This window comes from Syngnathus leptorhynchus, chromosome 2 (genome assembly GCF_054491065.1).
Source record: "Syngnathus leptorhynchus isolate UIUO chromosome 2, UIUO_Slep, whole genome shotgun sequence".
Taxonomy (NCBI): Eukaryota; Metazoa; Chordata; class Actinopteri; order Syngnathiformes; family Syngnathidae; genus Syngnathus; species Syngnathus leptorhynchus.
Genome location: NC_141196.1, coordinates 6,559,750 through 6,572,159, shown reverse-complemented (window position 1 = coordinate 6,572,159; position 12,410 = coordinate 6,559,750). Strand labels below are relative to the sequence as shown.

Here is a 12,410-nt window from a genome sequence, read left to right as displayed (position 1 = left end):
CAAATGTAAAAAGGAGTTGACGTCAAGGCGGCTGGCTGGCTTGCAGACTTTTAGTGGCATCTTGTCAAGCAGCAGCAAGCACATCATGTGAGAACACCAGCAAACTGCACGGACTACAACAAACAAAAGAAGGGGGGACCCCCATTCTGGACCACTTTCACGAGGATTCCCTTCTAGTTTTTTTTTTTTCACCCCCTTTCAAGCATGTGCCCGGCTTAGATTTGTTCCAGGTCGAACCTCCTCCACGAAGCGCGAGCCAAAGCCATGTATGTTGGATACCTCCTGGATAAAGAGAGCGGCATGTATCACCAAGGCCCCGTACGGCGTTCCAGCATCAGCCTGCCCCCCCAAAACTTCGTGTCCTCGCCGCAGTACCCCGACTTCAGCGGATACCATCACGTCCCCAATATGGACTCGCACGGCCACGGTCAGGCGACGGGTGGCTGGGGACCGTCAGGGTACGGAGCCTCCCGGGAGGACTGGAGCGCCTACGGCATGGTGCCCCCGAACCCGCTGGCCACCCCAGTCAATAACTCGTCGCCGGCGCAGGTGTCGTACTGCTCGCCCGAGTACACACACATGCACCCGCCGCCCGCCTCCGCGCTCCTGCAGCCGCCACCGCCCACGGACGACGGGAGCGGTGGAGGCGGTGGCGGCGGTGGCGGCGGCGGCGGCGGCGGCGGCGGCGGGAGCGCGCACATGTCGCCCGACCGAGAAAGGCGCAACTCGTACCAGTGGATGAGCAAAACTGCGCAGTCTTCCTCCACAGGTGAGACACGCACAAAAAACAATCTGACCAACATACATTTCATAAATAAATTCGTATTAACGTTATTTTATCCTTATTACATATTATTTTCACACTCGGCACGTGAACAATTTAACTTTGTATTTTTGGCACTTATAATATGGCAAAGAACCATACTTGATTTCCAAAAGTTGTTCTTTTTCCTTATTAAATTGGAGCATATTTGGATCCCCACTGTGATATATATTTTTTTTATATAATTGAGTGTAAATGACACCCATAATAGCCCATGGAATTCTATTTGGTTGCTTAAAGTCTTTAGTGTGTCTTTTACACTACTAACGACATATCATTTTAGTTTATTAATATGTGGGGTTTTTTTGCACATATCCTTAAAATTTGCAATCCTGTTGGTTCCAAAGATCCATATTTGGTTCCCAAAGTCGTTATCCCCTTATTTAATAGTGTCATGGTTACCATATTTGGTTCCTAACAGTGATGGCCAATAATAATAATAATAGAAATGGATGGATGGATAATATAAAGGCCCAATATTTAGTTTGCACTCGTGCAGCAACGATACCATATTTGGTTCCTCATAGGGATTTACACTTGTTTAATAGCGTGTATTACGTTCTTGATATGACAGTGTACTACTTTTGGTTCCTAAATGTTCTCCTTACAAGTCATAGTCACAAAAAGTATATTTGGCATCTTTAAGGGCCAAGGAAGTATGCTGCATTTTTGGTTGATAAATGTTAGAACAAAGAACCACATATGGTAACTAAAAGTTATTTGTCCCTATCAAATATTGCATAAAGTACAATTAAAGGAGCAAGAATCCATAATACTGCTTTTGGTTCAGGCCAGTGACATTTCACTTATTTGAAAGGCTCATTATATTCTGTTAAAAAATATCATATTTTGTTCCTAAAGTTTATTTTTGATTTATCGAAGGGTGCATTTTCACACCACAATTTGGGATAAGACGCATATCTGCTGACTAAAAAAGTCTGCTTTTAATTCATGAGAAATGAACCATATTTGGATCCGCAGAGATATTTTCTCCCAATAAAGTACTTTGTGTTTAGGACCACTCTGCTTAGTTTCCCAAAAAATGTTTTGGCCTTATTAGTACTCACATATTAAACTTCATATTCTTTCCACTGTTAATAGGCCCACAGACCCTATTTGGCTCCTTTCCAGCTCAAGGCCCCAATTGAAATGTGCTTCCTCCCAAGAATGCAAACTTGTTCCAATAGATCAACCATTGGTCATTAACTACATTAGGATGCACAATCAGCATTGCTAACAAGATTGTCGATTTATTCATAATTATAATGAAAAAAGACAAAAAATAGTTTGAATTTATGTTGCGCATTTAATAGCTACGAATATATTTAACAGCCTGCACTTGTATTTAAGAATAGTAACTAAACTACTGTGTAAGGAGAAACAAATATTAAGTTAACATTTCTGTATTTATCAAAAAAGCAGTTGATTTGAGTGAAACGTTGCATTTTAAATATCTAATAGCAACACATTTTTCTTATTAAAATAAAAAGATAGAAAGGAAGATAAATATATTTTTTTATTAATCTTCATGTCTAGATGATAAATTATTGGTTACCAATTTATTGTTTTGTGCATGCTGTTTATCTTATTTAAGCATTGTTTAAATAATTTCGTGTACATAATAAAAATACAATAAGAATATTCAATCAGTATAGTATATTTTGTGAGTTACAATTTTTTTGTATTGAAGAATTGGTTTGGAGGAGTTATATAGTTGATCAATTTGAAGTAGAATGATCAATTATTTCATAAAAATAATGCAAGTAAAAATTGTACGTATGTTGTTCATGTTTTATGTACAATTAATTTCCTAGTGGAACCATTCAAAATTACAATTTTACAATAAAGTTTTTGACATATCCAATTCATATCTTGGATTTTATACTGTTAAATAATAGATTTTAATTCAAATTAAATTAATAAAAGCATCCATGTGTTTTTTCAAAATAAACTATAGCCCATTACATAGTTTACACCCGTTGTCAGTATTTATTGTAAATAATCTAAAAAACATTCACATTTTTTAAACACTTTTTATTGCATTTTCTTGTTGTCTTGTTCTATTTTCCATTCTTGTAATCCTCATCACCGAATAATTTGTGTTTTAAGAACCAAATGTGGCCCTTGAACGCACACAAAAGTTTGCCATGTCTACTCTCCAAAGCGAACTCATTCATAAAATGAGTCAAATCAGCATTGTAATAGGCTTGGCTGTAACAGGCTCGGGACCTCAGCAGCGTGCGCGTGACGTCATCACTACTTACGTTACGTTACGTTACACGAGAGGGAGACACGCGCAACAAAGCAGAGGGTGGGGGATAAATATGCAGATCCGTTTATTGACACCATGAGCACAATTCAATCAGATAAAAAGGTTTGTATGAAGTGTGGAAGTCTATTAAAGTAAAAGTAGAATGAAAGGTGAATGCTGTGGCTTGGGATCGTTAATAATACAAACCAAATCAACATCGTTAAGGAAGAGTCAAATAAAATCCAGATGATGACAGATGAAAACATGCATGTGGCATATCGGTATGTGATAAATCTATTCGAATTATTCTGCAGTGTATCTTTGACCGTGATTGATCAAATATACACACTTAAAATGTTGGGTTAAAAACAACCCAATTTGGGTTAAAAATTGGACTGACCGTATAAAACACATCATAGTTCAGTTTCACACTGTCATGAAAGACATTTTAATAAAATGAAACATGATTGAAAACTAATTCTGTGCATTTGGCAGTATTCCAACAAAGAACTTAGAAATCTGGTTAAGTAAATAGGATTAGCATTTCTTGCACGTTACAGGCTAATCATGGTCAAATTAATATTTCAGGACGACACTGATTCATGTGCACATTATATTCAATTTGCACTGACAATGTAGTATTTTGTGGCTACAAATGACTATTACCTGCAGTGGCCTCCATATTTAAGGGTACCCATGCATAACATGTGTTAGAACCCTTAAAATATTTCATTTTTATTGCCAAAGGTTAGTCTCAGACTTAAAATCATAAAAATGGTTCATCAAACTCAGAATCAAACTCCACCCATGGCTATCACAATCCCCTGCATGAAGACCAAACTAACTTATTGGTGCAATTGAGGAGGAGATGAAGTAGCAGCCGCACTCCACTCACTCTAAAATTGTACTCTAAATAAAAACTAAATATAAAAGATATATGTAACCTTAAAAAGTAAGCCAGATTGTATGTGTGTGTGTGTGTGTGTTTGTGTGTGTGTGCGTTGCAAGAATTCAGAAATCCTGGTGAGTGACTGGCTAGTCACATCAAAGCGGACATTTGCGTATGTTAAGAGCAAAGAGCAGAGATGCGGATTTGATGCTCACAGCTGATAGGGCCGGTCCAGGCATGCTGAAGGCCGGCCAGCGCTTTCCGGTCCGACCAGCCCTGGCTCATGTCTTTCACAATTTTGTAAGCCCATGGCGTATGTTTCACTTGAGAAACAGCACTTAAGCACACTAAAAATGTTCTTGATTCACCATGGAATTAAATTTGGTGTTTCATGATTACATGTGTCTCAGGTTAGCTTAGCAATTAGCTTCACTACCCCTTTTTTCCTTATCATCCCTTTGCGGTGATATTGGTCAAAAGTGTTGCTCATTCGCAACCGCGGAGGAGATACGATGATTACTGACTTAGGAGTGACTCGGAAACGTGCTTAGTCGCATTAGTAGACAGTCCAAGCTTGTTACTAGCTAGCAAAGTCTCGCACCTAGTTTGTCTCTCAATAACGACCTATGAGTTTGAAAATTCCCTTTCGTTTGTGTCTCGCACTGCGTCCAAATATTCCCATTGCAAGGGCGACGTGAACTGTAGCTGACATCCAGCCGGCCAAGTATTCACATAACTATTTCAGAGTCTGTTCGAATTTGTCACACACAGTGTTTGGAAATCTCCGCTCAATGATAACTGCAAGTGCATGCTTTTGTTTTCCATGTGTCCCGCAAAGGGAAGACAAGGACAAAGGAAAAGTACCGGGTGGTATACACGGACCACCAGCGGCTGGAGCTGGAGAAAGAGTTCCACTTCAACAGATACATCACCATCAGGAGGAAAGCCGAGCTCGCTGTCAACCTCGGCCTGTCCGAGAGACAGGTGGAACACGCAACACACAAACAAGAAAAAAAGAATCATTAGTAGCATTCGTTATGTATTATGCTGTTTTCATTTCATTTCTATTTCATTATAATTAAAATTGTCAAACGTTAATACATTAGTTTGCGAGTGATCCATTTTTAATGTAAGGTAAATGATCAAAATTAATATGATTGACGGAGATTATTTAATTATTGTGAATTATATAATAATAAAGGGTTATAATGAATAAAGTTAAAAAAAAGACTCCGAAGTAAAAAAAAAAAAATGCTGTCGTGCAACAAGGCCTTCATTTAATATTGTAATTTATTTGTAGTTTTTTTTAAAGGGCTTTAAAAGGGGGATTTTACAATACACAGGAAAAAAAAGATAAAACAATAAAATTGAATAAAAGAACTATAAATAAAATAAGATAAAATAACAAAAAATGAAACATACTTTAAGGATTAAAAACAATTAAAACGAGATACATTGAAAAATAAAGTGAACAGATAAAATCAAATAAAAGTGAAAAACAACATATAATATAGTTAAATAAAATTTCAAACATTTAAGATGAAAAAGTACAACAAATGACAGCTAAAAAATACAACAGAAACTCAACAACAAAATAAGGCAAACAAAAAATATGATATGTGCGTGTGTATCTTGGCTGTAGGTGAAGATCTGGTTCCAGAACCGGCGTGCAAAGGAGCGCAAGCTGATCAAGAAGAAAATGGGCCAGTCGGATGGTAGCGGGGGCTCCGTGCACAGCGACCCGGGTTCTGTCAGCCCCCTGCCAGTTCCGGGCTCGCTGAGTCCCACAGACATCCACGGCACCCTGTACCCTGCCCCTCATCCACACTCTCATCCCCATCCACATCCCCATTCCCATCCTCACCCGCATCCCCATCCCCACCCTCAGCCCCCTCCAGCACAGGCCATGAGCACGTTGCCGTCCATCAGGAATATACAGCAAGTGACTGTGAGCCAGTGACGTGGCGCCAAACGCGCGGAACCAAACGGAGCACTCCGACTCGCTGCAGCAGGACACTTCACTCAAAATGCTTGACTTTTTTTTTTAATAAATATAATAGTTTCATTAACTTAGCGGGAAGAGGAGGAGGAGGAGGGAAGATGAAAGGGGTCCAGGGGTTCTAACTTCTAAAGCTTGATGACATTGTGAATTTTAATGAGATATAAATGTTTTTGAGGGGATGTGATGTCTTTGTTTGTGAATAAAATGAAAACTCAGGGAATAATCATGTTAAATTTTCAAGTGTAAAAAAATATATGGATGATAATGGTATAGAATGGTGTTCTATGGCAATTTTAACAATGTATATAAAATACTTTTTTTTCAGTTTTTGTGGAGTCTATCCATTTTAAAAAGTTAACATCATGTTTAAAATGTGAATTTAATTGCTAGAAAACATACAAACATATTTACCAAACAACTTTAAATGCATAGATTTTTAAAGTAATGATTTTGAAGGTCTAAAAAATGTTTTAAAAAATGAAATATAAAGAAAGTTGAGGGGCAGAGATAAAATGAGGAAGTATTATGTATTAAAGTAGTTATGGGCACTGTACATTTTTTTAAATATATAACAGCAGGGGCCCGCATAATTGGCTCAATGGTAGTGGTCGTCTCTCAACCCAAAGGTTGGGGGTTTGATCCCCAAATTTTGTGACCGTGTTAAAGTGTCCTTGAGCAAGACGCTGAACTGCAGTTGCTGCAATGTGAAGCGCTTTGAGTACCAAAGATAGAAAAGTGTTTTACAAGTGACATCCCATTTACCACTCAATAAAGTTTACTTATGGGGGTTATTCTCAGTGAAATTTGTGGTGTGAAATATGGGTGCATCTTACAAATGAGGCCTACTTAACACTTGCACCTTGCAAGCCCCATACAATAAATGTGTTCAAGATATATACATCATTGTAAATGGAGTGCTTGGGTCAAAAGGGTCAAAGTACTTGGTATTATTTATGAGAGCCCCTCTTGTCTTTCAACTCAAAAATGCCAAGTAGTTTGAAAGCATTTCTATAGTCATGTAAAAACATAAATGTCCTCACTAATTCTATTTTAGATTATTTATGTTTGGGAATATGATCAATATATGGGACATTTCATTTCATAGTGATAATATCAAATCTCTTGACATTGTACAAAATTGCTTTTTTGGACGTAAAATGTTCGGGCATCTCCTACCTGACCTTCTCCCATCGTGCGTGCGCGCTCTCACGCTCGTACGTCCAGGCGTGCGCGCGCTTCTCCGCGTGTGACGTCACGTCTGGCTGTCCCAACATGGCGGACTTTGATACCATTTACGAGTTAGAAGACGACGACGAGGACGAGCGTGTCGTCATCGAGGAGCGCTTATCCAGATACGGCGCGGATCCCGTTGTGATGCGCGGTGCCGGACACATCACAGTGTACGTTTTTTTTTTCCTTGCTTATGTTTCGTCACGGTGTCGTGTTTTGTTGCAGCCACTTCTGCGTCTTGTAGCTTGTGCACCCGCTAGGTAGCTAAGTAGCTCACTTAGTGAATAAGAATTGTCCCTCGGGGTGTTGTTAGAACACGAAGAGAGCGTCTCCACCACCTGGCGTCTCCATGGCAACCTATAAGTTGAGGCTGTTGTTCGGTGTGGTCCAGCCGGCCGAGGAGGACAGTTGGTGACGCGACGTGACGTTGGCTAAAGAGCTCAACGACACGTCACGTCACGTCAACGTGTTTAACTTGGACGTCGTAGACCTTATGAGTCGCGTACGAGCGTGAAACACGTCACTGTGCACTGAGGAGGTTACTTCAAGCTAAAACTGGCACCTTATGTGTAACCTACATCGTTTGTGACGTCATCTGTTACGACCCGAACTGCCAATGCTGTCGAAACCTCCTGTTCAAGGTTTAAGAACGATTTGCCAAGTTTTATTTTACTTCTTGACATTTTTATTTATTTTATTTGAGTTTAAACTCCTTTAATGGACCTGTTTCTTAAATTGTAATGATTTTTTCCCCTAAACTTACCGTTGTTTATTTGTTGTATTCGGATTTTAAGATCGTCTTTATTTTCATTAATGTAATGTTTTAATTAAATTTTATATTTAGCTTATTCTTTTTATTTAATGACTTTATTATACTATAGATTTTTTTTCCATTTGCCTTAATGACTATTTTCACAAAATATTTTTCTTTGACAGAGGCATTTTCTTTCTGTTGAATCTATTGATTGGACTGTTTTTCATGACACTGGAGCACTTTGGAAATTGTGGCCTCTGGACTTGAACATATCTTGCTGTTTTGTTTTTTTTAATTTATCGGAGACCAAAAAGAAGACACTGATTACATCTTCATAATGTTTATGATCTCCATGTGTTTGCCTGTGTGCAGGTTTGGACTGAGCAACAGATTCGATAGTGAATTCCCATCTATTCTTACGGGAAAGGTACATTTGCACATCGGAACTTTTCTTGTCCTTTCTACACACTTCCAGATGAACAATTAAAAGGCACGGCGCTTCTTTTGTCTTCCCCATTCAAACATTCCTGTCGGCGGATTGGTTGCTTCCACGCGGGCCCCCGTCAATGAGTAAGCCGCCAGCGGGAGGGGGTGGGCAGGCCGGTCTCGACCGCGGGGTCCGACTCCAGGTGACGAAATAATGCTAGGGCGAGAAGAAAAGGGTCCGTTTCCTGGGTCAGACGAAAGAGCACAAAAAGGCTGCAGGGCCGCGTGCGGGGCTGAGGGAAGTGCGGGGCAATAAAGCGCACCTCCGGCATTGTGAGGCCGGCCGACATGTGATGGACGAGCTCACAATTATGATGATTGAAGGGTGCACATCAGGCCCTGCTGGGCTTTATTCCCAGCTCTTTGCTTGTTTGCAAAGAGACCTTTGCATCCTGTCATAAAAGATTACGACCCCCTTTTATGGCGTACAGACTCGGGGCCAGCAATGAGCATCCATTCAGCTCGGTGCTGGCCAGCTTGCCCGCCCGCCCGCCTGCCACAGGCGGCAACTTCTGCTGCTTATCTTGTCCTTTGAGGCCTTCGACACGCTCGCAAGGCCAGGGACAACGTTGGAAGATCGCGCCTGCGCAGAAAACATCCATCTATCGAGAAAGAGCACACAGTTCAGTTTATTCCAAACAAATGTCATGAATGTCAAATATGGCGGAATGATGAGGAAAAATAAATGTGACTCAACTCCAGTTACTGCGACTGAGTTTGCGACGATTTGAAGTTTCTTCTTGCCAAACACAAGCAATCAATAAACCGTCCTGCTCTCGCTTTCGTTTGGTGCTAGGTGGCACCGGAGGAGTTCCGCGCCAGTGTGGGTCGCGTCAACGCCTGCTTGAGGAAGAACGTGCCGGTCAACGTCAAGTGGCTGCTGTGTGGTTGTCTGTGCTGCTGTTGCACGGCCGGATGCAGCTTGTGGCCCGTCATGTGTCTCAACAAGAGGGTCAGAGAAGAGACAAAATACTCGAGTGCCCCAAAACGGCACTTTTCGTTCAGGACTCATCGGTGTTCTCTTCCTACCACAGACAAGAAGGTCCATTCACAAGCTGTTAGAATGGGAGAACAACCGATTGTACCACAAGGTAGCTAACTTCCGTTCGTTGCTCACTTTCTGTCTTTTTATCTTTGTCTCAGTTGGTCTCTGACTGTCTTCTTAATCTCTCCCGGGTTTTTTCCCCTTCTGTCTCTCAATCCGACTGTGTTTCGTTGACTTCCTCTCCCTGTCTATGTGTGACTGTCACTTTCCAATTGTGTCTTCTCTTTCTCCATTTTTCCCATCTTCTCTCTCTCGTGACTGTTTTATTCTCAATTTTTGTTAGTTTCTTACTCTGTCACTTTTTTCTCCTTTCTGTTTTTTTCTTTTCTCTCTAACTCTCTCTTAATCTTTGTCAATATCTTTCCCAGTCTGGTTGTCTGTGTGACAAGTGTTTGTGTGTGCGTGCGCATGGACATAAAAAAAAAGCCCTTCAGCATGTCTGGCCACAGTTTGACCTCACACATGCCAGACTGTGTGTGTGTGTGTGTGCGTGTGATGAGTCTATTGATCTGGTCTTTTCTGTTCAGCTGGGCCTGCACTGGAAGCTGAGCAAAAGAAAATGTGAGAGCAGCAACATGACGGAATATGTAAGTTGTGCTCATCCCTTGTTTGAACTGATTATTACACAACATCACTCCAGTGCACTTATGACAACTGCTATGAAATGAAAGTAACATGATTTTTGTTGTGTGCAGGTGATTCTTATAGAATTCTTACCCAAGTATCCAATATTGAGACCAGACTGAAGATGCAACCTGCAATGCCTTTTCTACTTCAGTGCCTTGTTGGAATGAAAAAACAAAAACAGCGATGTCCACCCCCCCCCCCAATTCCCAGTGCAGCTGGACATGAAACTCTTGCCACACTGTCACTTTGCTTTTGAGCGCATTTTGCACAGCCTGTGAGACTCGTCAGCCCCTTTGTTGCACTCCTTTTTCATGATCGGCCCGGGGTGGGTGGGGGGGGGGCAGTAAAAGTGCATTAATACCCCCAGCGGAAGATGTTACGGCCTTATGTTTATTTTTTTAAGAGTGTAAATGGAAGGTGAATTCAATGCTACGTTGGCTTATCTGTTTAAACCCATGTCTTGGCAAGTTTCCTTCCCTCTGTGTAAATACCGAATGTTTACATATTAGCTGTCGTCGTTGCCAATGAATTGCTGTCGCCGTTTTTGAGTTCGTACGGACCTGTTTACCTTGTAAGCCATATAGAGTATATGTAGTTCAAAAGAACCTAATAATACGCCACAGTGTTGAAGCTGTCATGTTTGCCAATAAGGAAGATCGGAACCCTTCATTTGTGTCATTTTGTTTTTGTCCAGTTCACACGTGTCAAAGTCGTGGCCCAGGGGCTGGACGACTCACGCTAAATAGTGTCATACCCTTTTTCAATAAAATGGATTTATTTACACTCGAACAGAAAATCTATGCCTAAATAGCAATTTTTCTAAACGGCTTTCTAATAGCATTTATTTTTACCCAACCCCTTAGTCAATACTTGTGACTTCTGATATCAAATTCAATTTCCTGTTATAAATCTGAACAAGTGTAAATACCATATGGTCAAAGGAATGGAACATATCTGGATGTTTGGTTAACTTTCCATGGGAATTTAAACTGGAAATTTGGGAATTACTTCACATGGAAAATGTTTCATAGTAATTTGTGGTCATTTAAACGAATGTATCATGTTTAAGTACGAATCTTAAGATATTTTTTTTCTCCTATACAACATGTGACGGCATTAAAGTACCTTGGAAAACAAGTCAAAAAATGTATTTGCAATTACGATCCATGTGCTGCCACTCGTCGAAGTTCTGATGAATCTTGCATTGGCGCAATGAGGTTTAAAAAGATTCTCGCTCTTTTTTTTTTTAGTCACCTCACAGCACCATCATTTTCACACTCTTACCTATACTCTCGACTGGATTTGAAATCAAAGTGCCCTTGGGCTCACATTTTGAACATCACAGCTCACCCGTTTCTGGTTTTGGCCCTGTTTGCTTTACTTGTAGCTGGGCCATTTTTAGGTCAAGGTACTGCTAGCATCAAATTTGCTTATTTCAGTCAGATGCGTAAAATCCAAGCAGTTTCCAACCTTCTCAGCCATACTGGTCTCTGAGGAAAACCCGAATTTCAACGTGGCACACGATGAAAACAGTGTAAACCTTCCGGGTTGAGTTTGATCCTTTCGTTTTGTTATTGGACTCGTGTTACATAGAAGACCAGATGCTTCTTTTCTTCCATGGCTGCATCCATTTTTACTAACTTGAGTGCCTCTCCAATAGTTGAACCACAGACTTGCAGACTGAATTTTATGTCCTGTTAGCATTTTTTCCAAAATGTTTACCCATGTGACCACCCATCTTAGAAAAAAAAGCAAATAAAACTCATTTGGACATTCCATTTGTTGTCAATTGTCTCTGCCCCACAAAACTAACCTCGTTCAAATCTTGTTAGGCAAGTCGCGGCGGTGGAATCGTTAACTTTAACAAGACAGCCCGCAATTACTTGGACACGAGTGTTACAGTCAAGTAGCAGCAGTAGCAGTATAAACTGGTCGCCGGACCTCAAAGTGAGTCGAGCAATCGAGCCAGAGTCCCTTTTATGAGCCTTTGTCTGATTGTTTTCATGTCACCCAGCCTGCTGGCCTGCAGCCCAATCTTCGACCAACATCCATAAGGTAAGAAAGTGAAACATTTACTGTCATACAAAACTCCATTTACAGGTAATGAACATTTAAATTCTACAACACTTTCTGATCATTTGGGACTGAACAGAACATGAGGCCTTCAGCAGTAGGCAATTCTGTCCACTAGGGGTCAGGCTGTACAATATGTTGGACATTTTTTTTTGGGGACTTTTGACCAGTCAATGCAAAACTATTATATTTGTACCGTTTGTGTAGCGTAATAGCAACTGATACTTTGG

The 12,410-nt window shown here is 40.6% G+C and overlaps 2 protein-coding genes and 1 long non-coding RNA gene across 4 annotated transcripts; 2 read left to right on the top strand and 1 right to left on the bottom strand.

Annotated features, from left to right (window-relative positions):
• Positions 1 to 264: 264 nt before the first annotated feature.
• cdx4 (caudal type homeobox 4) lies at positions 265 to 6,024 on the top strand. Of its 2 annotated transcripts, XM_085906225.1 has the most exons (4): positions 265 to 634; positions 701 to 769; positions 4,802 to 4,947; positions 5,606 to 6,024. In XM_085906225.1, exons 1-4 carry the CDS (start codon positions 265 to 267, stop codon positions 5,921 to 5,923), a joined length of 903 nt encoding a protein of 300 aa, XP_085762351.1. In that variant the 3' UTR covers positions 5,924 to 6,024. The 2 variants fall into 2 exon arrangements, with proteins under 2 accessions (XP_085762351.1, XP_085762352.1); XM_085906226.1 differs by having other exon boundaries at positions 265 to 769.
• Positions 3,143 to 7,710, bottom strand: LOC147060474 (uncharacterized). Its single transcript, XR_015065542.1, has 2 exons — positions 7,142 to 7,710; positions 3,143 to 4,932 (listed from the first exon to the last, which is right to left on the bottom strand). It is a non-coding gene; the product is annotated as an uncharacterized LOC147060474 (long non-coding RNA).
• chic1 (cysteine-rich hydrophobic domain 1) lies at positions 7,205 to 11,883 on the top strand. The gene is made up of 6 exons (XM_085906228.1): positions 7,205 to 7,365; positions 8,322 to 8,376; positions 9,232 to 9,387; positions 9,470 to 9,526; positions 10,008 to 10,067; positions 10,176 to 11,883. The coding sequence occupies exons 1-6, from the start codon at positions 7,238 to 7,240 to the stop codon at positions 10,224 to 10,226; spliced, it is 507 nt and encodes a 168-aa protein (XP_085762354.1). The 5' UTR covers positions 7,205 to 7,237; the 3' UTR covers positions 10,227 to 11,883.
• The last annotated feature ends 527 nt before the right edge of the window (positions 11,884 to 12,410 follow it).

Coding starts and splice junctions, on each gene's coding strand:
- cdx4 (XM_085906226.1), top strand. CDS start 265: ATGTATGTTGGATACCTCCTGGATAAAGAGAGCGGCATGTATCACCAA. Junction 770..4,801: donor TGCGCAGTCTTCCTCCACAG/GTGAGACACGCA, acceptor TGTCCCGCAAAG/GGAAGACAAGGACAAAGGAA. Junction 4,948..5,605: donor TCGGCCTGTCCGAGAGACAG/GTGGAACACGCA, acceptor TCTTGGCTGTAG/GTGAAGATCTGGTTCCAGAA.
- chic1 (XM_085906228.1), top strand. CDS start 7,238: ATGGCGGACTTTGATACCATTTACGAGTTAGAAGACGACGACGAGGAC. Junction 7,366..8,321: donor GGTGCCGGACACATCACAGT/GTACGTTTTTTT, acceptor GCCTGTGTGCAG/GTTTGGACTGAGCAACAGAT. Junction 10,068..10,175: donor GCAGCAACATGACGGAATAT/GTAAGTTGTGCT, acceptor TGTTGTGTGCAG/GTGATTCTTATAGAATTCTT.